Raw genomic sequence first — 26,832 nt, 5'->3', positions numbered from 1 at the left:
GATGTCCTTTTTTAAAAACGAGTGGCCTTTTTTAAGACATCAGGAAAAGTATTACTTTTGAAGCATATGTTCATGAGCTTAGTTACAGGTATAATCAATAGAGTGCACGCCTACTTTAAGCAGAAATAAAAACATTTCTAGAACCATTCCATGGTTCCAAATTTTAGATCAAACAGCTCCGAAACATCAACCACTGTGGAACACCATTTATGAAATAATTAATAAGGAAAATTTTTAAGATGCTTTATTTATTTAAAATAATATTGAATCAATAAGTAAGATATGGATGGTTGATGAAAAAATTCTAAATTTTATTTCTATCGTATATAATATAAATAAAATACCTTGTCCAGACAAGAAGCATGATTATTCTTATAAAATTGACGTATTCTTAGATTAATTAAATAACTGTTCTACTCTAAACTTTCCTCCGGACCAATTTTTATCCAGGCTTCTTCTTCTTCGCCATTTTCATTGGGGATCTTGACTTTCACCAGCTGTACAGGACCGTCTTCTGTCTCGATAATTTGAGTTTCACTAGCCGCTATCGTTTCTGAGGTAAAAACTTCTTCGAAATCCTCGTTTTCATTTGTAACAGCCTTAAACAAAATAACTTTGAAACTACAAATATACGATTTAAAAGGAAAAATAAATGTTGTTTATAAGAAAAATGGATATCTAAAAATGTATTTATCGAAATTGTGTTAAACACAGTGAAATTTCAAAATCACTAGTTGCATGACTAATTTGTAAGGGGAGAGAAGAGTATTTATCTTTATATAATAAATATAATAGTAAGTATAAAAAGTTTAAAAAACTTATAAAGGGTTTTTACAATGGTTTATCCAAAACCGACAAAACGTGTACTATTAAGTGTGGCTTGATTCTGTAGGAAAAGCAGTGGCGAAGCGTGAACTTTTCGGGTAGACAAACAATAACAAATGTTAATTAGAAAGAAATGTTTATTCGATATTATTCAATTTAATGAAATAGAGAATGAAGGCGCATGAAATATTAACTGTAAAATATATTTTATTTTTATCATTTTATTATATTATATATTTTTTTATTTTATATTTTAATATATGTATTCTCATTTAAAACAAAACTCTTTTAATGATCTATAATAATTCTATCTCAATTTAATTAATTCCATAATCACTTAATAACTTGATTTATTTAAAATAACGTTTATTGCTAAAGATCTCTAATATTCATTGAGTTAAGAGGACACCTAAAAATATTAATTGGCGAGACAGTCAGAAAGCAACGTTTGAGAGAAATGTGTGTAAGTTGGTGTGTTGAAAAAAGAGTTGTGTTTACTGGTTAAATCAGGCTGCTAAATTTAATAGTGGTGAATATGTGAGAAATAGTTGATCTTGAGTAGATCTTGTACAGATCTGTTTTTATTTTGCGCATCTTGAAGATGCCCGCACAAGTAGGTGTGAAAGCCTCTGTTCAATTAAGAACGAATGCGCAATTCCTCGAGTGCTGTCTGGTAAGACTGGGAGCTCGATTAACACGAATAAACAGAAGGTTATAGTAGAAATATATCCTTTGTCTAATTCGTTGAGATGCTTACTGTTTAGCGGCAGTGGAGCGTCTGGGGAAGCCCTTACTATTCTAGGTAACACTAGCTAGTCTTCAAATAAAGGAAGATAACATGATGACATATGTATATATTGAAATGTGACATTGTGTAAATTGATGTTGACTGAAATGATGCAAGGGAACGGAAGTTCCCCGGTGAGTATATTTTATTATTGCCAAAAGTTGACAGAACAGTAATTTTTTTTTAAATTATTTTTATGTGATGTTTGAGTTTATGTCTAACAATATGAGAAGGATGACTGTTGAGTGAATTTGCATTGTAGAGACCCATTGGCTAAGAACAACTCTGACAGGTAATAAACCACATTTAAAAGCGTATTTTACATAACTCAAAGAGAAAAATTATGTAGTGATATAAAAAAAAAATAATTACTACTAGCATAAAAAGATAGATTGATAAAAATAAATACAACTTACAAAAAAACACAACATAGGTATAACCATAACTTATAAATCCATAATATCCATTATTTATTAAAATTAATTAAAAAAATATTTAAAAAATAAGAACACAACTAAAATAGAATTGCCAATATCGAAATAATAAATAACCACTAAAATATCCACTAAAAAAACCTTTTCTATACACCCAAAAATAAAAATACTAATTATTAAATTACTCTAGCACGCGCCCGCACCAAATGCCAAATGCAGATTCATCAAAACAAAACTGAAGATGTATTACGGCCGACCAGATCAAGTGTGTCCAAAAACAATAACCCTCAACAGCATAATAAAATAGCTGGTCGACTTCGATAGAAAAAAGCTCGAATGTCTTTCCCGCGAGTGAATTTTGCAGACGTAATAGGCTGAATACTGATGCGGCCGGACCTCTGTCACCTGTTTGATGTCTATTTGGTTCGATTAGATGTTCCAAATTTCGGAAGACAAATATCAATGTGTCTACTTGGGGCTCGTATACATTAATTGGGTGTCAACCCTGCATTTTTATTTTAATTGGTGCGTCAGGCGGGGCGCGCCTTCGGATTAATCATGTTTAGATACTATTTAATAATAGTAAGGAGAAGCTACGTTCTGTGTTAATTTTTTTAAAATTTTAATTCAACAATTACATGAAATAATTACGTGATAAATTAATAACAAATAACTGGATAATTTTGGGTAGACAGTGTCTACCTTGTCTACTCGTACGCTTCGCCACTGAGGAAAAGGCAAGTCAAATCAAGGGAAAAAACATCACATGCTGCAGAAGTTCTGTTACTGAGGGAAAAACTGTTGATACGAATATCGTCAACGATTACCAAGCTGGTTTACGATCATAAAGTCAGATCTTCCCAAGCGTTATGAGATTTTTAACACCGACGAACTTTTTTTCAGACGTTGCTGATAAAACATGAAAAAATAGATAAAGTTAAAGTTTTGGTCATTACCGAGCTTCCAGGAACAACGTTATCGATAAGTCCGCTAATACTATTTATTTTGTAGACAAGACATTGTTAGTTGAATACAGCTCAAACAGTAAGCACAGTAATCACATAAAGAGATCAAAATTGATGAATAATGGCAATCGGATACTGATCTACAGAACAATAATAATGCTATATAATTATCTAGCAGATTCAGAAATTTCACTAAAGCAAATTAACTTGGTAGTCCTATTATTGGAATATTTGGTGTAACAGTTATATCACAAAATAGTTTTACCACTAACGAAAACTCTTTATTTTGTTCTTGACACGTGTTTCGCTAACGAGTTTTAATCTGCTCCGAAGATGCTAACATTGTTAGGGAAACACGTATGAAGAATAATATAAAGAGCTTTGTATTTAGTACTCACTAAAGAGTCAGTATAGAAAATAATGTTAATGTTAGAAGTCATTAATAAAAAAAAACGTAAAAAAGGATTTTCAGTGAGCTTTTTAGATACTTAAACTGTATTTATCGTATTTCGCAAGTTTGCACTTTAGATTTGCATTTTAGTGTGTGTGTGTGTAGGAGTTTGCAGACGACCTCAAAATAACTTTAAGCTTTAGAAATATATGTGTGAAGTATCTTTTTTAAAGATAATCGTTTAAGGTATCTAATAACTTAAGTTTTGTCTTTAAAAAGTTAAAAAAGTTAAAAATTTACTTTTTAGAAACAGAAATTGAATCTTTTTTTTCTAAATTGTTATTTTATTTCTAAATTACTGCGTGCATATTCTGGAAATTGTATTTTCTAGCAAATGTTGCATAGCATAAATTGCATAGTTTTAAAAGTGATGATTTTAAACCCACGAATGTGGTTCACTGAGAAACGTTTTTTGCGCAGTTATCCAAAGAATTAATCACAGAATAATAAATTTGGCTCATTGTGGTACACTTGGAAATGAAGAAGTGTACAACATTATTTACATCATAATTTTACTATTAAAATAATACTAAAGGATAGTTAGAAATTAATAAAACAAAATCCCTATATTAAGCGAAGCCTTACTTACCAAAACCCAAGCAAAAATAGTACTTCTTAATTTTATTCATCTCAACATGTGTGTACCCTTAGAAAAAAATTGAATGACATCTAATTTTTCAAGAAAGTTAATTGCAATATGCTTTCCAAGTCATTTACATAAAATAGGAGTTAAAAAAGCTCCTTGTGAGGAATTTGGAAATCTCTATCATATTATGTAATCTTAATCTTTCTTATTCTAAACAGTTAGTTAATTCATAATTTACGTTATAACAAGATCCAATTGTAACTAATGTTACAATATGGTTACCTAATGTTAAATCTGATAATAAATATTTTAATATTAAAGGCAGATATATGGAAAGAATAAAAGTTTAGCATTAATGAGCAAACCAAGTTTGACAGTTTACGCTTTTTTGATTCAATTAGCCCTAGAAAATAACTTTTACCTTTATTGTTTCTAACTCTTTTATCTTATCTTATAATATTTGTATTAGTCAAAATTTAAAAATTTTCTTTAACGCAACGCTAATATACAATAGTTCCTTATAGTACCTTCTTTTAATATGTAGAAATCTGTATCGTCCTTAGTATAAATTTTATATTTTAAATCGTAGATGTCCTTATTGTACTATGTTTTTAATTTTAATTCTTTTATTTATTGTTGTTTTTTCCCGATAACGGGTAATTTTTTGGTTTATTTGGTGAACGTATATGTTTTTTGTAATGTTCTGGTAAGTTCTAAATCTATATTGTTATAGCGAATAAGCTCTTTTTTAAAATTGTCCTGAATTACCTGTATTTTATTTTATTTTAGTATCTGATGATGGATGTTTACACAGCCGAAATGCATAATACATTTACCTAAGTGTCCTACATGCATTTTTCTTGGAGATAAAGACTTCCCCTATTTGTAATCTTTATATACGCATTCTCCTACAAAATATGGACTTCTATTCAACTATTAAATCCTGTATAGCAATGTACATGGACCTTGCCTTAAGGAAACTATGTTGAAAAATATGTAGAATATTGTACTGTTAAACTTAGCTAGCCAGTCTATTATTCATTTCTTTTTCAAAAAGTTTTGAGAAGAATGATTGCTGAAAGATTTATCGCTTTTTTGAAAACTGGTTTAACACTAGATTCTCTTAAACCTAAAAGAAAATTTCCACATTCAACATAAAAAAAGATAAGATCACTGAATACCCTTTTTGGGTGTCATATATCCGTTATGAGCCGTTATTTTTGACCTTCTGTGAAAAAAACCTATATGTAACACTAGATACACAACACTCGTCTCTTATACCCTGATCATAGTTTAAAATGTACAGACTGGACATTATGTATTCGCACAATAATTATAAATTTAAAAAAATCACTAAATATAACAAATTTGCAATATCTGCTATAGAAAAATAATCCGTTGTATAAAAGGAATACTAAAATGTTAGATTGTTGCAAAAATATCTTCAGAGTTATTAAATCATAAAACTTACTTGTCCTAATTCATCGACAACTTCCTCAGTCTCTTCCGTACCTGAGCTGTCTTGAGCAAAACTTATTTTTCGCCCGTTTATAATAATATGATCATCATTTCCTTCTAAAAAGCAACTGTTTATGTAAACTTTAAAATTTCAAAGTATGTAATTTAAAATCCGTACCTCCTTCTATTAAGATTTTTGACTCCGCACCCTCTTCATCGATCATCACTATATGCCTCTCAGAATCCATGGTGACTTTCTCGTCTAAAATAATCATACGATTTACTAAAAATGCGTTTAAATTTCATATTCCTTTACCTATGGTCAGTCTAGGTTGATTAACAACAATGGTATCGTGCATATGATTTTGAGTTTGCATATGCTGATACAATACGGGTTTTCTCATAAAACCGGCACCGCAAACGAGACATTCGTAAGGCTTTTTATCGGAATGAACGAAACGATGGGCATTTCGGTTGTCCCTTGAACTAAAGCTTTTTCCGCACACCTAAAACAAACTTTGGATATTAGCGATGTATCTCACAATGCAATTCTGTCATAAATATAACATATATGTATTAAGTTTTAATTTATTATTATTTTTTTTAAATCAATTTGAAAAGACTTAACACAATCCATAAACAAAGACACAGTTTTTTTTTTACAAAGCACCTAGGTAAAGAACCTGTGTGTGTCTAATAATTATAATTACATAATAATGTAGCTATTCTATGATCAGAATTTTAATATATATCTACATAAAGATTTACCCTATAATATATAATAAATTACTAATATTATATTAACACAGTATATATAAACTTAGGATAGGTACTAACATCATTTTTTTATTTTATTTATTTTTGCTAATAGTCAACTAAACTAACCCACACATACTTTAATAGGTACACATTATGATAACAGATATATTCTATTTTTCCTGTAAGCTTAGATTGGAAATAAAGTTTGATGTTCAAAGATATAATCATTCGCTTCTTTAATAAATTTTTTCCTATTATTTAATGACTTTAACATTGCTACATAAAGGCAAAGAAGTGAAGCTAATATAAAAAATGTGTAAAAACGTTAATAATTGAGAAACACTGTCATATAAACACATTCTATTCCAGTCCGATAAAAAATGTTCTTATTTTATGACTTAAAATACTTCTTATGAATACTCCTCGTATAAAAATAATCAGCGCGCCTCAGAATTTGCTTTCATCGATATTTACGATAAACCCTGGTAAACGCTCGTACGCAGCAAACAGCGGGATTCAAGGTCAATTTTGCTTTAACACGGGCGGTATAGGATGTGGTCTGACTTGTTGTAATCTATAGACGGTGATATTGACTTTTATCAAAAAGGAACTGCGTATGAAGTTTACAATCCCAATCTATATGAGTTTTTCTAGTATTTTGCCGAAAGTACTCAGTAAAGAGATTGGACGGTAATTGCTTTTTTATAGACTGAAATCTTAGCTATTTTCAGTTATTTTAGATGTATTCCTTTGGTCAACATTTTATTTATTAATTCTACTATTTTGGGTCCAGTTATATCAAATGCTGACAGAATACCTTCTTTATTAATGCTATGATATCCTGGAACACAGTTACTTTTTAAATCTTTTGTAATTTTTTAAATTTCTTGTTTGTTGGTTCTAATAAACTAAAAATTTCGTTGCCTTGATAGCAATTTAAACTATAAATTAATGAAGTAATATAATGCAATGCTGACATTGAAAAATAAAACTCAACAATATATGTCTCAAATCAAAAAAACCTACATCTAGGAATTTATCTAAAAAAATGGGAAGAAAACCTAAGTCCATCGCTAGAATATATCCATTCTATCTGGATAGAAAATACTCATGTTATTTAGTTTAAAAATTAATTGAAACTTGAAATAAAAGGATTAACGACTGAGAAAACCATCTATGATTCTTACCTCACAAACGTAGGGCTTCTCCCCGGTATGAATCCGCCTATGCTTTTTAAAATGCTCGGGATAAACGAACGTTGCTTCGCAGGTATCGCATTTATAAGGTCGCTCCCCTGTATGAGCCGCCTTTATATGATAATCTAATAATCTGCGGCGTTTAAAGCATTTGTTGCATTGCTATAACGAAATAAACTTTAAAAAAGCAAACCAATAATAATTATTTTTCGTAAAACATACCTCACATTTGTAACGTTTATCATCATAATGAGTAGTCCTTTTATGTGTTTGTAAGTTTGACCTAAGATTAAGCAGTTGAACCAATATTTCAGTTGAAAAAAATTAATAAATTCGCACTTACCTTTGACTAAAGGTAGCTCCGCAGAACTCGCATTGGAACGGCCTCTCTCCAGTGTGAATTCTCTCGTGGTCTCGAATCTCCGCTTTCCTAGCGAAAGATTTGCCGCATAGTCCACAAACAAAAGGTCTATATCCTGTATGAACAACCGAATGAACCTTAAAAAACAATACGTTAAAGTGAATGTCAACCACAACACTATTTAAGTCACCTCGAGGTTATGAGAAGATCCAAATTGCTTATTACAAAGGTGACACTGATATTCTTTGACTCCCGAATGGGTTTTTTCGTGCTGCGTCAAGTTTTGTTGGCTCATAAAGGCTTTTCCGCATTCGTTGCATCTTAAAAGTAAATTAAGAAATGTCTATTTTATAAGGGAAATTGACGTAATTTTAATTTAATATTAAATTCTGACAAATTTCTTGCGAAATCCATACTTTAAGTGCATCCATATTTTTACGACCAAGGGCAATTTTAGAGGAGAAATTATTGCAGTTGGGTCTAAATGACAAAAACGAAAGGCGTTTTGTTCAAATATGAATCAAGCAAACTTTGCAGGACGAACAATTACTATTATATTAATTTAAGGACTTCTGTTTTAAATATACTAAGTAAAGCTATATTAAAGAAAAAATCAATGTTTAGGTAAGGCATTGCAGCATTTTTTAGACCACCAGATTTGGTCCAGGTTTTTCAGCAACAATCACTACAGTAATTGCGCCTCTTTTAGCCTTTAAATGTTCGATATAGAAGAAATCTCTACCCTGATTAAATAGTTTAAAACGACGATGATCTCCTACTGCAGTACAGGAGCCTATTTATAGACAAATATGTTTTACATATTACAAATTCTTGTACAGAATATTATAATTTGCCAAGTCATTGAAAAATTAGCAGTTTTGCCGCACTACCAAAAAACATTAATCCTGACGTGCTCCCTGACCTAAGACCTATAGGCATTCTTCCTGCAATCTCCAAATTATTTGAGAAAATATTATATAAACAACTCTTTGCATATGCTAACTCAAAAAATTAACCAAAGTACCACAACAGTAATAACAAAACTCGTCGATGATATAATTACCAATATTAATAGAAGGAGTGTTACGGCCCTCGACTTGCTAGATTTACCAAGGCATTTGACACCATGTATTATTAGCAAAATTAAAATATTATGGTTTATCAAATAAAGCTGTCAAACTGTTACCGTCATATATTTAGTATCATTTTAGGGTGAAATTTAAGAATGACTTATCTCCTTTTACACTAGTTATTTCTGAAGTGCCTCAAGGTTCTTGGTCTCTTTACTTATTCTATATACACCATTAAAAATATCACCTTGTACACATATGTAAAACTACTTGCGCCCAATAAGCGGTTAACAGCGGCAAATAATTGAATTAATTTTGAATATAGTTTAGGAAAAATTTAATAAAATTTCCACCCACACAATTTGACCCCAGATGCCAATACATGTCACTTAATGATGTTTGGAACTAGTAGATGTATGTGTAGGAAAAGAAGGATTTTCTAGTAAGCTTCACATTGACTCCATCATTAGTGAGGCCTATCTTTCCCACTTTACTACCACTACTACTTTATGCATCTCATGCAGTTGATATAGCATGTGACAAAAATAATGGTTCACGACTCTCTGATTCTTTCCTTGTTTAATTATGGTGCTCAAGTCACACAGATTATTCCATAAATGTCTCAACTACATTAGTTAAATATGGAAGAACTTGGGAACAATTTTTTTTCTGAACTTCGAACCTAGAATTATCTGTCGAAAAATGCTGACGTATCTTTTTCATTTAGGCCGGTTCAGCGCAAGCTTCACCTCAGAAATATAAGCAATCTGCAACAGAAACAGTATTTTCTGAGAAATCGTAACAAATATATATATAATATAACAAATATAACAAATTTCCAAGATCAAATCTTTTATACGGTCTTCTAATTTAACGTTTTATTGTCATTTTTGATACTTTACATATTTGCCAATACTTTTATTTAATAATTAGGTACTATTATTTTGTTTATGTTTATTGTAATTGATTTTGTGTATATTTTTTAATCCTGGTAAATGTAAGAACAATTATTTATTATCAGTAGTCATTTGTTTATGAGCAGGGATGGGTATTGACGCGGACGTTGGTGTCGAAAATCACGTCGAAAACGTCGAGTATTGTTCGCATATTAAGGACCGCGGACCGCGTCGTCCGGTTGCCGGCGCTTATATTTGCCGGCCTCTCGATCGCTCGTAATGCCCTTGAAATCGTTTACGTTCTCTATTAGAACATAGGCAACAGATCACGAATTCAGAGGAATCCTCTCAACTTAAACCGGCTTACGGCAGACGCGCGGTAATTTCCAGTCGGTTTATTTGACTAATTTGGCTTCTAATAGTTTTATCAAACAGCTTCTTTTTAGAAAAAGCTGATTTATTTTGTTTTATCTGTAATATTAGCTTAGTGTCGTGTGTACGTGTAGAGATAGACGACAAATTAGCGTACCGGAATTCGTTATGTTGATTGACGGTTGGAAAAATTCTTCTAATAATACAAAGAATGTAATTTACCTTATTCACAATGTAGGAGGTGATATAGCTTTCCTAGAATCTTATGATCTTACAGGCGAAAAGGAAACTGGGGATAAACTACAGGAAATTGTCGAGCAGTGCGTCACTTTAGCGAAAGAAATATATAATACTAATATTTATGCAATCTGCTCAGATAATGCTAGTAACATGAGAAAGATGGGTTCTTAAATCAATTTTTGGTACTCAAATTGCAATAGCCATACTGCAAATCTTTTGGCAAAAGAATTGGTAGCAGATGCTATTGCAGGAAGATTACAATCTGTATTAAGAGAATTCTCATCGCCTGATTTAGAAAAAAGTGTTGTAAAACATAATGGAAAAACAATAATATTAGCTGGGGAAATACGCTGGTGTTCATTTAGAAACTCTTTTGTTAATTTTTTAGATAACTTAAAGGCTATGAGAAATGTGATTGCAGAAGATAATACAAAAATCAAACCTAATATAACTAAACTCGTTTTGATGAAAATTTAAAGAAGCAAGTAGAGGATAGCGTTAAGCTATTTGATCCTGTATGCAAGCTCCTAAATAAATTACAAAGCACACAGACTTCAATATGCGGATGCAGCTGAGGAAAACTTTCTCATAGACAATTTAGGTGCCACTGCATTAAATGATTTCCATTTTTATAGAAATTATAAAAATTTCTTCGAAAATCTTTTTTCCAAAGAAATCGCAAATGTGCAGACTTTCTGGGGATTGGCAGAAAGACATTACCCGGAACTGGCTAAGTTAGCCATGAAGTTGAATACAATACCAGCCTCTTCAGCACAGCTCGAGAGACTTCTCTCAAACTGGTCTTTCATTCATTCAAGGCTGAGAAACAGACTCAGCTCAGAAAATTCAAAAAAACTGACTTATATTTATTACCATCTAAAAATAAGGGATGAAAATAAAAGTGACGAATATGAATTTTATATTTTAAATGCCGTTTTTACAATCATTTGTGAATGTATTTTAAGTTTGAAATCCTGTCAAGTTAACTTTTTTTTAGTTGTATTTTTTTAAACAATATATTAATATTAATACATATTGAGGTAGAGTTATTTACTGTACTATAACTAACTTATTCTGTGGTTTTAGTCAGGCCTGGTTGTATAGTATAGTATTTAGTTCCAAATTCCAATTAAAATATCCAAATATATTTTCGACGCGTCGAAAATCGCGTCGAATATGACAAATTTTCGACGTACCCAACCCTGTATGAGTTAATTTTTAAGTTACTAATTTTTGTTTTTATAGACCTAGGGTTAAGTGAAAGACTAGTTAACTGGCGTTCTATACTTAACTTAGCCCTTTTTTGTAAAATTATTTTTTTGTACTTATCTTAATAAAAGGCGATTTATTCTTATTATTATTCCGTATTTTTGTATGTATCACCTATCTTAAATAATTTGTAATTCTAGTTTAAGATGTAAAAATAAAAGAAATTAGTATTTTTGAATGTTTGACCAAAATCATAAATCTGCATCAGGCTTCTTTCCTGTAGTTTATCTATTTTAATATTTTATAGAAAATATAAGTTAAAATCCCCATCTGCGGAGTAATTAAGTCATATTATTACAGCGTTCTGTTCTTTATGTTATATACAAACAATGAACATTAATAAAACGTACTTGAAAGGCCTAGGCCGACTCTCGTGTATCCTCTCGTGCGCTTTAAAAGTATACTTGCTAGCAAAATCTTTCCCGCAAACGCCACACACGTACGGTCTCACCCCCAAATGGGTATTCATGTGCTCCTCCAACAAATTCTTACTGCTGTACCTCTTATTGCATTTTAGACACATCCAAGACTTAACCTGTGGCAAATGCATTCTAAAACCATAAATTTATAAATGAATTAAAAAAGAAATAAGTATGCTGAGCAAAACCTTTTATGTATCCTAAAGAGTCTGAGACTAGTGAAGATTCTGTTGCATACTTCACATTGGAAATCTCCTTCTTCCAATGCCACATGTTCATCAACGTGAGCGGAAAGTAAATTACGTTTAGGGAAATCCATGCCGCACACGTCACAAATATATAAGCGTTTATCATGTGCCTCTTTTAAATGGGTAATTATTGGTTTAGCTTGACCAGCATACTGAAAATATGTTATTAGAGTGTTCATAAACAGTGTGAAAATTCGAAGCTTACCACTAGGATCACAGAAACGATAAGAGTTACGATGTCGGTAAGATTCGGAATTTTTTTACATAAAAATTAATAATAAGTTGAGTTGATGGTTGCAAAAGGGCGAAACGTCAAAAATTTAAAAACACCACCATGTAGTAGCCAAAAGTAGCAAAAGAATCTATTTTGAGATGTAGCAGGAAATAAATAAAAATCTATTATACGAAATTTCGGTTTTTCTCGCGTACTTTCGAACTACTCAGATTTTAACTGACATATAGCCAGCCGAATGAGATACCGACATCTCAATAATAAGCATTATATTCGCGACAAGGTATATATTTATCCAAAAGAATGATATAAATTGAATAATGTACATACGGTAAGGAAAATATAGAACCTTAAAAATAAGATAATAAACAATTGTTAAGACATAAGGAGATATACATTAAAGCATAAAGATTAAAAACGATAATCATTTACCTTTCTATTTTATCCCTTGATAATGACATCAAACAGCGTCGAAACATTGGAATTTTGATTTAAATATTAAAATATCGAGTTTAAGAAAGCCTGCACATTCGATTGATCGGAGTAAATTTGTACTATCTTAGATATGGCAGTTGATAAAAGAGAGTAGCAATTACAAGAACTTACCACCGTATCTCCAGTGCACATCAAACAAGTGTAAATATCTTCCTCCCTGGATACTAAAGGTGTAACGATCTCATTAACAAGCTTTTTAAACTTATTGACAGGAGGCTGAATAATAATATTGTCAGAATACGGTACAGGAAGCTGTTTTCGTTTAAGTAAATTGGGTTTTCTATCCTTCATTAAAGCTGCTGGATTGATAAGCTCGATATGCTCTTTCTGTTCTATTTTGATGTTTTCTATGTCAAGTTGACCCTCTAAAAGTGCATTTTTCATGTACAGGATTATTTTTCATATCTGCACCTACAGGGGTCTTTTATTTTAAAAGTAAAATAGAGAAAAAAAAGTAAAAAGAAAATGTAAAGAATAAAAAACTCTATAAAAGTCTGGATAATAGCCATTAATCAAATTAACTTGCTGAGAATAAAAACAATTAAAACTGCAAAAAAGATATAAATACCTGCTATAGTCTCAGTGGTTTCTGCTTCCTCAGAGTCTGACTGCTCTGCATAAGAATAAACAGTTTCAGATACCATATCCATCTCAGATGATTGCTCCTCTTCTTGAATTTTAACAAGGTCCATCTCAATATCTTCGAGGGTCTGCAAAGGTTTATCCATAACCTACAACATATTACAAAAATCTTTGCTTATAATACATTTGAAGTTTTAAAAACCTACATGAGTTGACTCATCATCACTAGATGGTATATCCAAAATTTTCTTAGGCAGTTCATTCTTTTTTAATAAGGTTGCTTGTAGAACTTTACCTCCCTGACGACATCCCACCGATGGTAAAACGATCTCTTTAACGGCTAACGGCGGTACCTCCTGATTCTCTCTTTTTTCGAGTGTGACGTTGTAATTGTCTGAAAGACTTTTTGATATTTCTAAGGAGCGCTTTCGTAGCTGGTCGTATTCGTCAATTAGTTTGTAACATTTTTTACAGAGCACTGTGGAATGAACAGTTTCAGGTGTAACGTTTTTATTGAGAATTTCTTCTAGAGGTTTTGTGAGATCAAGGTCTGATCCTAAGTTCTGCAATATAATAAATGTTTCTTAATATATATTATCTAAGACCTATATACCATAATAGGTCTCTTTTGAGTCACCAGTTTTATACAGAGTATATTCTTCAGGTTTGCACCATGTAAATATTGTAACTGATTTGAACTTTTATAGTTTTGTTGAAGGTGATCGTTAGACCTTTTTATATTAATCAAAATTTTCTTTCTCAACCTTATACTATGTAATTAAAAAAACTGTTTAACGCATGGCTATAGATAAAAGATGGAATGGAAAACTGATAAAATGCCAATGGTCTGATAATAGACTAACATTTTATTTTTGGGAAATTATTCAATTTGTTCCATTTTCCGATTAAATTGTTAATTATTTTAATCATTTCGAATTTTTGCTGCTTGAGTGGATTCGGAAATCATAAATTAATTTTGTAGAATGTATGTATATAAGTTATCTAATATCTTTTGGCTGGATGTTTTCTATCATAACTATAAAATTCGTATTATATTATACGTTAATATTAAAATCTAATAAATGAACAACAGCTCTAACACGATATATGAAAAATAGTGTTATATTATGTCCTATAATATAAAACTCTTATATGAGTCAACTAAAAGTTGCATAAAGCATATTTAGTATTCTATGACCTAATATATATAAGTCCTATAATGTATAAGTTTCTGTGAATTTTCTATGATGATATTGTTTATCTTTAAAAGTAGTTTGTTTTATAATATTATTGGAATCACTTAAATTTAACGTAATTCTGAAGGAGAGTCATAATTTTTTTCTCAATCTAATACTTGGTACCTTGAACATCAACAATCAGTCAATTGACCCAAGTTAACATATTAAAATCTTCCAGTCGGTTATGATATGAAAATAATATATTATGGAAAATTAATATATTATATTAATTTCATTCTCTTTTATAATAAATTTTTTTCAATAGAATCAAGATTATGTAAGTTGCTTTGGACCTCATAATAATAAACCATATTCCATTTTTGATCTGACAATATACTGTTAAACATGTTTTCTAGTTAGAGAAATCTCTAGAAACTTTGAAGGCAAGATTCAACTTTCAATAGGATCATACCCAGAAGGAAAAATTAATAAAAACTTTAAATTCCTTCAAACATATATCCAAGACAGATGACTCTTAAACAAAGGTAATTATTGTATTGTTTGAAATGTCTTATGCATATCTAACCACTGGGGAGAATAATAAACCTGATATATACAATTTTCAAAAATATAGAAAGAATATTTCCCCTGAAACTAGGCTATTTATTTAAATCTGAACTTCTAAAACATTGTGAACATGGTTTATATTGTTATTTTTTCTGCTTCCTCAGAAACAAAATTTGCTTAAAAGTTATTTGCCCCTTGTATCTGGGTAATAGGAAGCAAACTGTTGTGATGAATGATGTAAAGTCATATTTTGGACAAGTATGCCAAGTATATTAATTTATATTATGGTTGGGGCCTGGTTTTTTATTGTCTTTATTATTTACATTGGCCAAAGGGGCTTATTAAGTAATCCTATAGTTCCAGATTTAGCCTTGAAGATGGTCATATTGGTTATGGCTATATTAATGAAACAATAAAATAGATTTTAAGTTTCCTGCATTATGTGGTGATTCTAAGTTTATCTGGGAAAAGCACATAAATGCCTTGTGCTTGATCTTAAGATCTGTATTTTTTAATTAAATGTTTGACTAATACTGTGGAAGGACATACCAATAAATATTTTATATTTTGGCTTAGTGCAATCAGCCTGTAATGTGTTTTAATTTTTTGGGTATTGTCATCCTACTTTCGTAAGGCTTTTGCAATGCAAAATCTAATTATGAAATGTTTAGAGAATGTACCACTCCAATAGGAATTTTTTTGAGAAATACAACATTCTACCATGCTTATATATATTACAATTAGTGTAGTTTGTTAACAGTAAGTCCTCATTCAATATAAATAGTAATTATCACTCATCATAGGAGAGCAAATGAGATTCTCTTCAATTCTTGTGAATGAAAATCCCAAGGAGTTTGTTGGATGAATTTCTTTATTATAATGAATTAATGTTGTAAATTTATCTGTTTGTTACTTGACAGATTAAGAATGTTACTGTTTGACCAGTCTTTAGGTTTGTAGTAGTTTGTAGAATTATTTTCGAAAATTGAAGCAGATAAGAAATTACATAAGTAGAATATTGTTGGAGGAACTATACAGTATACTATCACAATTTTATGATTCTCACTATCAAATTCTTTTAACATGTTGGTATGTAAGACATCTTAACTTGTATTAAGCAATTTATTGATATACATACAGTATCGGACAAACTTAGAGAGACTCGACTACTTACGTCTTTTATGTAAGATAAAAATGATTAAATTCCTCTTTTTGTGCTGAAGGATGTTATGTTTTGAAGTAGTTTAAAAAGGCACTAAAATAAATTAAAAAAAAAACATTTCTCAAGATTTATTAGGAAAAATAAAAAAAATGCAAAAAATTCTGTGCGACAAAATTAGAGAGACTTATCCTTAAAGTACATTTGTACCCTATACTAATGAAACTAACCTAATACTTTGTCCAGTACCCTTTATTCTGGATAACTTTTTCACATCTATTCGGCATCGATCCAATGAGATTCGAAATTACTTCATTGATTTCCAGGCATTCTCGATTTCTTCAAATAATTGAGCACGATTCCCGATGTTTTTAGTGCGAATCTTTTTCTCTATAATCTCCCAAAGATTTTCAATTGGGTTCAAGTCCGGCGATTGCGGTGGCCATTTTAAAACTTGAATTTTGTTAGCCAAAAACCATTCCTTCACAAGTTTGGCCGTATGTTTGGGGTCGTTATCGTGTTGGAACGTGAATCTTAGCGCCATTTCCCATTCGGCGTAAGGCAACATTACATCTTCCAGTATAGTCCGATACATAAATCTATCCATAGTGCCCTCAATTTTGTGGATAGGACCCATTCCATAACCCGAAAAACAACCCCAAACCATTAAATTGCCACCTCCGTGCTTCACAGTACCAGAAACATATTTTGGATCAAGCCTTTTGTTTGCTGGGCGATGTACGAACTGCGCTCCATCACTTCCAAAAATATTATATTTAGACTCATCACTAAACAAAACCTTATTTCAGTCCTTAGCTGTCCAGTAACGGTGACGTGTTGCAAATAACATTCTAGCAGCTACATTTTTTTTTGATAGATGGGGTTTTTTTGCTGGTCTCCTTCCAGGAAGCCCCGCCTCCACTAATCGCCGCTGCACAGTCCTGGATGAAACCCCAGGCGCCTCCAATTCAGCCAAAATCTGTGTTGAAGATAGACGCGGATTATTCTGACTAAGTCGTTTAATTCTCCTGTCCAGCAGTACTGAGGTTTTTCTCTTGCGGCCACCTCTTTTAAGGTTTGTCACTCTTCCACGGAGGTGATAATTTTTTATTGTTCTGGAAACCATTTGTTTACTGACGTTGAATTGCTCTTTTATTAATTTTTGTGAGCGACCTGAGTTATAGGCTTCTATAATTTTTTCTTTTAGGTCTATGGAATAATGTTTACCACAAGGCATTGCTAATGATATTCTCAAACTAATAAACAGAAATGAAACTAATCGCGAATTCAGCGAAACTAAATACAAAATGAGTCTCTTTAATTCTGTCGCAGTAATTTTTTATCAATGTTAAAAACATTCTTTAAATAAATGTAAACATGAGCTACAAAAATGAATTGTTGATAATAGAATTCTTGTCAACTCCGGTATACACTGCTTAACAAATATTAATATTATTTCAAGTACAAAAAATTGGAGTTGGCAAATAGAGAAGTCTCTCTAATTTTGTCCGATACTGTACATCTACTCACTAAACTATCTATAAAAACTGGAGAACAATGTTTATTCAAGCATTAATTATTCAGAAAATTTTACTTAAATTATTTGATTTTTACAAATAGTCATAGAGAAATAGTTTTCTTTTTTAGGAAACTTCCATAATTTTATGAAATTATAATGGCAATCTGAGGAAAAGATGTGAACCTAGCTGTATATGCTTAAGCAGCATTGTTTGCAACAAAATTATGTGTGATGGTGTATATATTGTATAAACATCTAAATTCCTAAGAACAAGAATTCCAGAACACCAGAGAATTTTTATTTGTAATACAAATAAAAAAAAGCACCTGCAGAAAATTTTGACTGATTTAAACACTCCTTTAACTTTAAAGATACTAAAATGTTTGCAAGACAATAAAACTTTTGTAATACAGTCCTATAACAGTTTTAACATTGCTCTTATTCTTTACACTTTATATAAATATACAAATTTACAAATATAGATACTATAAAAGTATAATAAAGCAAATCCTGTCTTGATTGATTACAGATAATTGCGGAGATTATGGTATCTCCATAAATACTCACATTGTAGAAATTTAGTTGTGAAAAAATTTGTATATAAAACTAAATTCTCCATAAATATATCTATATTTGTTTATGTTTTTTACGTCAATTATTAAAACAGATAACTAATTTATATGTAAGAACTTTCCTTATTTAATTTGAAAGAGCATTAAATTAAGTAACTATAAAATTTTAACTATTAATTTAAAGTAAGTCATTAATTTTGTTTTTACATATGATAAGTATTTTAAATTGTTTCATTACTCTAATATGTATATTTCTAAGCATATAAGAATATTTGATAAATTGCATTTTTCATACTTTAAATATCTTTAATATTTTAGTGTCCTTAAGATGACCTCGCAGCAGTAGAAACATAAACATAAAATAGAGAAATGATTGCCTAAGAATCCAGCAAACATTGGTAGGTCATGAAAACCACTGAAATATATATACACTATCGGACAAAAGTAGAGAAACTTCTAAAAATTCTTTGATTTACGGAAACCATGTATTTAAATTAAATATTTACTACAAATATTGTAGTTCTCAACAACTGCGTTTTTTTACCGCATTTTACATGCCTCTTATCAGTTGTTTATTTACAATAAAAGAATTCAAATATTTTCGGATGGACATAAGTAGAGAAACCTAAATATCAATCGTCCAAATTTAGTATTTAGTTCGCTTTAGGTGAGTTCTGTTGATAGTTTTGCATAGTTTTTTTAATCAACATGCCTCGCGGAAGATATTTGTCTGAAGACCTTCGTAGAAAAATAGTTGATGCACACAAGAGTGGTATACGACAAGTGGACATTAGTAAAACGCTTAATTTGCATAAGTCCGTTGTTAGCAAGACAATTTCTAATTTTAAAACACGAAATTCAACAAAAAGCATTAAAAAAAGTGGCCGCCCAAGAAAAACAACCAAACACATGGAAATGATGATAAAAAGAATTGCCCAGTCTGATCCTCACAAATCAGCAAATAAAATTTTAAGTGAATTACCTGGTGTTAATGTTAGTTCTAAGACCATACAAAGACGACTGAGGGAAGGAGGATTATTTAGTAGAAGAGCCGCTAAAAAGCCGTTTATTAGCAAGAAGAATCAGAAGGCCCGACTCAACTTTGCACAAAAATATTTGCATTGGACAACCAACGACTGGAAAAAAGTTCTTTTTACTGATGAAAGTAAGTTCAATTTGTTTGGGTCCGATGGAATCTCATGGGTACATCGACCACAAGGCAAAAGATTCGATCCAAGATATACACAGCCTACGGTAAAGCATGGTGGTGGCTCCTGCATGGTATGGGGTTGCTTCTCTGGGTTCGGTACAGGACCATTACACATCATTGAGGGTATCATGGATCAATTTGTGTATTTAGACATCCTACAAAATGTAATGCTACCCTTTGCTGAGGATAATTTACCTTTGACTTGGATATTCCTACAAGATAACGACCCCAAACATAAATCAAAGGTTGTCAAAGATTGGTTTTTATCGGAAAATATTAGGGTTATGGACTTTCCTGCGCAAAGTCCCGATCTTAACCCGATTGAAAACCTCTGGGAGGAACTAGACCGGCGTGTAAGGCAACATCAGATCAGTAATAAAAATGATCTTATAAAAGTTTTACAAGATTCCTGGAATTCTATTGGAGAGGAAACCATTATGAAACTGTTGGAATCCATGCCAAATCGATGCCGCGAGGTGATTGCCAATAAGGGATACTCTACTTACTATTAATTTTTCTAAGATAGAAATAAGAAATAACTTGTACTTTTGGAATAAAATTTAGTTTCTCTACTTTTGTCTCATAAATATTTTGTTTAATTAAATTAAATCTTAGGATTTTCTTCTACAATTTATTTTACTTTATACAAATTAAGTCTTAACAATTATTGTTGATTTTCATTATGTGTAGAACTGCATTAGTTTTGAAGTATTCAAATAAAACGCAAATTTAAAAAGTTTCTCTACTTTTGTCCGATAGTGTAGCTTCATTTATTATAATGTTACCACTTATTGTATTTATGCCTAATGTGGAGTATATAATATATATTACACCTTATTAAGATATATGTAAGCAGAAGGGGGAAAGGATACATACCTGATTAAAAATTGGTACAGAATTTCGCACAGATAAGCAAGTGGAGTTGCATATAAGGCACAGATTGCCTGCCACAACCCCTGACATCTGTAAAATAAAATTTGGTAAGTATATCAATTTAAAAAAATATACAACATTAACAAAATACTCACTATTGTTTGGAGGCATTTTATAGTACAAAAATCGGTTAAACGGTAGTGTCATTGCTTTGTATATTTTAATAGCACTATTAGAATTCATTTGACAATTATGTAAACTTTACACAGGAGTAATTTGGTTTGTAATTTAGAAATGATAAAATAAATATACGGTGGAAACTGAAAACAAAATATAAACAATTTACCTTTTAAATTTGTCACTAGGCTGTTGGGAACATTTAATTTTTTTTCTCTAAAAACAGGGCTCCCAACCTGGAGTCCTCCATAAAATGCTGCCAAGCCAAAATCGGAAAATCCAAAATGAACAATTATTTGACGTTTGACCTGCCAAATGTCGGCACGCCTTGTTGGTTTCTCATATGACGTCATGCATTAACCCGGTTAACAAACACCTCGGTTGTCATGAGTTAGTGATAAAGGACAGCTGAGTTGGTTTTTTAACTTTTAAAGGTGAAATTTCATGCAGGAAATGATGGCTCCTTTTCAGATGGATCAGAAATTTTTATTGCATTTTTAAATTTAGTTAGTCTTCGCGCATCCGATATCCGATGGACGTTAGTACGAAAGCAATTGCCATCTCTCGATATTTTTATCTTATTTAGTGTTAATGTCAGAATTGGATTAGCCTGTCTAATATTTACCTCCCGTTCTTAAATTTTTAATCAAAACGTTTAAAAGTTCTACCTTTTAAAAGTGATTTTTATTTTTTTTAAATTTGTATATGTGTTGTGCTGGCTGATGTTACATTTTAGAGCTGAAACAACATTTGTTTAAGTGAAATCTATTTGTTGCGTTGTTTTAGTTCATAAAAAGGATACCTTGGATTAGACATTACTAGAGGCAAGATATTTAAATAGATAGGCTTCCAAGCTATCCAAGAACTAACTTAAACCAGCCTCTGCTCCTTACTACAGTTTTCTGTTTCTGTTGTTGCTTTGCATTTTAAAGTTGAGTGACAAAAAATATATAATATACACATTTGTGATTTTCATCTCAACCTATTGAATACACTCTGGAGCACTTTTAATAATTATTACCTTCTATTAAGTACAAAATGAAAGAATTTTGGAATTAGAGACGCAGCGATGTTAAAGAAATATATTGCTTTTCTCTTCGTTTATTAACAACCAAAAATGATTGTAGAAAATATACTCCAAAACGATTCTGGTTTAGACATATTTTTAGGAAACGAAAAGAACAAGGTGTCTACCACCAATCACTTACTTATTTTTATTTATTTACACCTATTTAAATTTCACGCCAATATTCCGACCTTTACTTCACTGAACTGACTACTATCGGCGATGCGACTCCTTATATACTCGGCAGAACGCTGTTTCCGGAAGATTCCCGCTTAACCTTCAAAATGTCCTGGGGTGTACTACTCGTTTCTCGATGGGAACCTCCATCGTGCATTATTGTAAGCAGTATTAAAATGTCTGTTGAAACAGTGCCAAAAAAAAAATTAAATCGTTTTACTTACCATCGAATAGTGACCTAAAATCTCTGATAATAATGAATATTTTATCGACGTCATACTTTGGTATGTCAAATGGCTAGCCTATAAGTGTGATACCTCATTTTAAAGGGAATACAATCTACCACTCAACGGTGTATAAGAAATGTAAGTTTATAAAGTTTTAAATAGTAATGGTGTAAAAGGGTGTTTAAAAAATAAACAGTTAATTCATAAATTATTAATCAGTTCACAGAATTTATTTTATTAAGTGCACAAACATTGGCAAGTATTTGTCAGCTAATATCTTTATCAGCTTTAAATTATTAATATTTGCAAGTGGAGTTTTATAAACTTAGTAAACTTAATTTCAAACTTTTATAAACTTAATTAGTTATTTTCTCTCAAATCATACATGCATATTTTTCAAAAAATTTTTGGACTTAATGAACTGTTTATTACCATACATTTTTACTGGTAGATCGCTTCAACTTGCATCAATTTTTTTGGCGAAGTAACATGGAAAATTGTTTGCCTCTTGAAATAATGTGTGACACCATTTGACCTACCAAAGTATAAGTTGATAAAATAAAATTTCTCTTATTACCACACATTTTTGCTTACCATTCGCTTATACGTCAACCGAATTTATTCTATTTTTTCTTCGGTTTGGTTAGATGGGAGATTGTATGCCCTTCAAAATGATAGATCACACTTAGGGTAGCCATTTGAAATACAAAAGTTTGAGGCTGATAAAATATCGATCATTCTCAGAAATGTTTACTCACGATTCGCTGGTGCGTCAACCGATTTAATAAATAAATAAAGAGTTTTTTCTGACATAGACTTAGACCCTGGTTGGTGTAACTTATACCAATCTTTAACTTTTTTAAGTGTGCCTTGTATTGATTTTAAGTTTTTTCTGTGTCCGTTTGCCTTTTTGTTTCTTTGTTCGAGTCCATTTCCTAGTATCTAGTATCCCGTGATGATGGACACTGCTGTGTCCGAAACATGTCGGGAATTATAAAACAGAATGATGTTTAATAAACAAGTCGAGGGAGACTATAGATAGGATTTTCATTTTACCTTTAATCCTTGCACCCGACTCGGCTGTCTTGATCAATCAATCTTTGCTGTCTCGACCAGGTGCGTCGCAAATTTTAATGATGAATCAATCCAGATCCCTCAGATATTCAGATCTGACCCGATCTTTCTTTGATTTGTTGTTCCACAAGACAGTGGTATCATCAGCAAATATGATAAATTTTCCGGAGGACTTCAAGCTCACAAGACAGAACCTTGAGGCATACTTGAGGTGATAGCTTGAACCTGTGAAGTACTATTTTGTGATCTATCAAAGAGATAGGATCCAAGGCATCTCAAGGCAACACGACGAAATACATGAAACTCCAGCTTGCGCAACAAAATTCCGGTATCAACACAATCAAGAGCCTAAAAAGTAAAATCACAAAATACGGCTGCTGTTACACTATTTTCATTGGGCCCTAGATACAGCTGTCTTAAAAATGAAAAAATTGCATCATTAGTATTTAGATCGTTTCGGAAGCCAAATTGTGATACGGATAAAACCTGATTTCTCATGAAAAAATATTTAGTATTTCTGTACTTTATTACCTGATTGAAAAAAAACTTTAATTAATTTTTTGATGACAATTAGCTTTTAATTAATTAAAGCAATTTTATGTAAATCAATTGGAATAATGATATAGAAACAAAGTGCCTAAATTGCCTGATAGATAATTAAAAAATTAGAACACCAATCAAGTTTATCAACATTTTTAAGATGAAACACGAACCGACCAGAACTTTCCTTCTCCCTTAAAAAATGAAGTGGCAACATTGCAAGAATTATCCAGGAATTTCCTCAACCAGGTTACACAACCAATCAAGGACCGTTGTTGACACATCGATTGATGGCTGTCACTTGGTCATAAACATAACCTGACTTTATTTATATTATGGTTTGCTTTTTCTTTAAAAAATAAAACATTTTATTACTTTATTATAACCATTCTTAATTATCTATTTTCTTCAAATATGAGCGTTATTAACCAAAAAGAATACCTAAAAAAATATTTAGGCATCGGCAAGGGATCCGGGGAAAAGAAAAAGAAGAAAAAATCGAAACAAACTCCGGGACAAGGCAAAGGGTAAGCATATTATTGTCTTTAATTCTGCTCTTCTCTTAATTCAATTTTCTCTGATATTTAGGCTTAAAATTGTGGACGATGATATAGATGTAAACCTAAATGAGGAAATCAAAGTGGATCTAGCAGGGGATAATGAAGATGCTCCCCAGATAGTGTCTGTGATAGACGAGAGACCCCCTTCCCTAAGAATAGATGAAAAAACCCAAAGCAAATTGTGGCTACCTCTTGGTGCATCTGAGGAAGCTAGTGTTGACAAAAATATTACTTTGGGAGGGAGCTTTAAGATAACCGCAAATACAACTAATAAGGTTTTAAAACAGGAAAGTCATAAAAGCAAATCATCAATAATGCAGACTAAAGATCATTCACCTAAAAGTCATGTAAAAATTAAAAAAGAACCGATTGATTCATATTCTTCTGAGAGAAAAAGGGAATCAAGTGATGATAATTCACCTCCTAGGAGAAGACAAGATAAGTTAGCAGAAGATATGTCTCCTCCAAGAAGATCCAGGCATTCACCACCAACGAAATCTAAAAATGATTTTGACTCTAGAAAAATAAAAGAAGATAATTTAAAAATTAAAAAAGAACCAATTGATTCATATTCTCCTGGAAGAAGAAAGGAATCAGGTGATGATAATTCACCTCCTAGAAGAAGGCAAGATAAGTCAAGAGAGGATATGTCTCCTCCAAGAAGATCACGGCCTTCACCACCAACAAAATCTAAAAATGATTTTGAATCTAGAAGAATAAGAGAAAATAATTCAAAAATTAAAAAAGAACCAATTGATTCATATTCTCCTAAAAGAAGAAGAAAATCAAGCGATGATAATTCACCACCTAGAAGAAGGCAAGAAAAATCCGCAGAGGATATGTCTCCCCCAAGAAAATCCAGGCATTCACCACCAAGAAAAAACAATTTTGATTCTAGAAAAATAAGAGAAGATAATTCCCCACCTAGGAAAAAAAAATCTAGATGGGGAGCAGACTCAGAAGAGGAAAATCACAAAATGCAAAAAACCCTAGATGGTAAAAGGGCAGGTCTACAAAATGCCACAGATTTGGCTCAAGAAACTCTTGCTCTAAAACAAAGGGAAGATGCCCTATTTAAGAATCTGAGTGCAGAAGTATCAGGAGCTAATGCAGCAACAATAGTAAGAGGTAAAAAGAAAGAAGTTGATTGGGAGGAGGAAGAAAAAAGAAGGAAAAAGGAAGCAGAGAACAAAGAAAAATATGAAAGATGGGGCAAGGGGTTGAAGCAAGTGGAAGATGTAAATGAAAAAATCCAAAGTGACTTGCATGAAATGAGCAAGCCTTTGGCTAGATATGCTGACGATGAAGACCTGGAAAAATACCTTAAGGATCAAGAAAGAGAAGGAGATCCCATGCTGGCTTATCTCAGACAGAAGAAGAGGAAAAAAGACATTGAAGAGGGCAAACCTAGTAAGTATTTTTTATATTTTCCATTATTTTATCTTTGAGTATAGTGTAAATTAAATTAATAAGTAAAAATGTAAGTGTATTGTAAGGCATCACAATATTTATTTGTGATGCCTTCCAGATTGACATCTCAGTCTTTATAGCATGGACTATCTTTATGTTAACATTTAATAATATGAGATAGATACTAGTGAATTTAAAACTGCAGTTATCCATAAATAAAATGTTTCCTTAAAGTCATTAAATCTGATCATGTATATAATATTCATAGGTGAGATCTTTTGTTGCTAAAGGTTTTCCAAATAGGATTTTATCAGAGACATATTGTTTATAATGCTTTTAAGATCTGCAATTACTTCTCAATTACGTATCATAAGTTTTTATTGGTTAAAGAACTATTATTACATATATGTGCATTGTACTCGGGAAATAATAAATTAGATTGAATATGAATTACTATAAATACTAATTACTACTAAGGATTGTTTGACTGTATATTGCAATAGGCTCACACAAAATATGTCTCATGTCTTTTTTTACATGTCTGCAAAATATCACTTAGATTTCATTTTATTTTTCCAGTGAAGCAAAAATATCAAGGCGATGCACCACCAAACCGGTTTGGCATTTGGCCAGGCTATAGATGGGATGGAGTGGACAGATCAAATGGATATGAAAAACAATGGTTCCAAGTTCAGAATTCCAAAAAAGCTAGCATTGAGGAAACATATAAATGGAGTACAGAGGATATGTAATTAAAATATGATGTACAGATATTGTTAATTAAATATAGGTGAAAATAATTATATTCATTGTATGTTTTTTTTAAATTATTTTTACTGTCATCTAAGTGAATTATTATAAATTGTACCAAATAAAAA

General features: G+C 31.3%; 2 protein-coding genes across 4 annotated transcripts; one reads left to right on the top strand and one right to left on the bottom strand.

Annotated features, from left to right (window-relative positions):
- Nucleotides 1-290: 290 nt before the first annotated feature.
- Nucleotides 291-21,226, bottom strand: LOC126739246 (zinc finger protein ZFP2-like). 3 transcript variants are annotated; one of them, XM_050444826.1, is made up of 15 exons: nucleotides 21,070-21,226; nucleotides 20,727-20,813; nucleotides 13,852-14,208; nucleotides 13,632-13,794; nucleotides 13,175-13,428; nucleotides 12,277-12,488; nucleotides 12,020-12,220; nucleotides 8,013-8,142; nucleotides 7,805-7,959; nucleotides 7,684-7,744; nucleotides 7,453-7,623; nucleotides 5,823-6,012; nucleotides 5,685-5,768; nucleotides 5,520-5,623; nucleotides 291-599 (listed from the first exon to the last, which is right to left on the bottom strand). In XM_050444826.1, the coding sequence occupies exons 2-15, from the start codon at nucleotides 20,811-20,813 to the stop codon at nucleotides 414-416; spliced, it is 2,355 nt and encodes a 784-aa protein (XP_050300783.1). In that variant the 5' UTR covers nucleotides 21,070-21,226; the 3' UTR covers nucleotides 291-413. The 3 variants fall into 3 exon arrangements, with proteins under 3 accessions (XP_050300783.1, XP_050300784.1, XP_050300785.1); XM_050444827.1 differs by lacking the exon at nucleotides 21,070-21,226 and adding an exon at nucleotides 20,879-21,050; XM_050444828.1 differs by lacking the exons at nucleotides 20,727-20,813; nucleotides 21,070-21,226 and having other exon boundaries at nucleotides 13,941-14,076.
- LOC126739248 (BUD13 homolog) lies at nucleotides 20,713-26,832 on the top strand. Its single transcript, XM_050444831.1, has 4 exons — nucleotides 20,713-20,830; nucleotides 24,145-24,511; nucleotides 24,573-25,954; nucleotides 26,534-26,832. Exons 2-4 carry the CDS (start codon nucleotides 24,399-24,401, stop codon nucleotides 26,704-26,706), a joined length of 1,668 nt encoding a protein of 555 aa, XP_050300788.1. The 5' UTR covers nucleotides 20,713-20,830; nucleotides 24,145-24,398; the 3' UTR covers nucleotides 26,707-26,832.

The sequence above is a fragment of the Anthonomus grandis genome, chromosome 8, assembly GCF_022605725.1.
Source record: "Anthonomus grandis grandis chromosome 8, icAntGran1.3, whole genome shotgun sequence".
NCBI classification, from domain to species: Eukaryota; Metazoa; Arthropoda; class Insecta; order Coleoptera; family Curculionidae; genus Anthonomus; species Anthonomus grandis.
The sequence above is the reverse complement of the archived record's forward strand: the minus strand, read 5'-3'. Positions and strand labels throughout refer to the sequence as shown.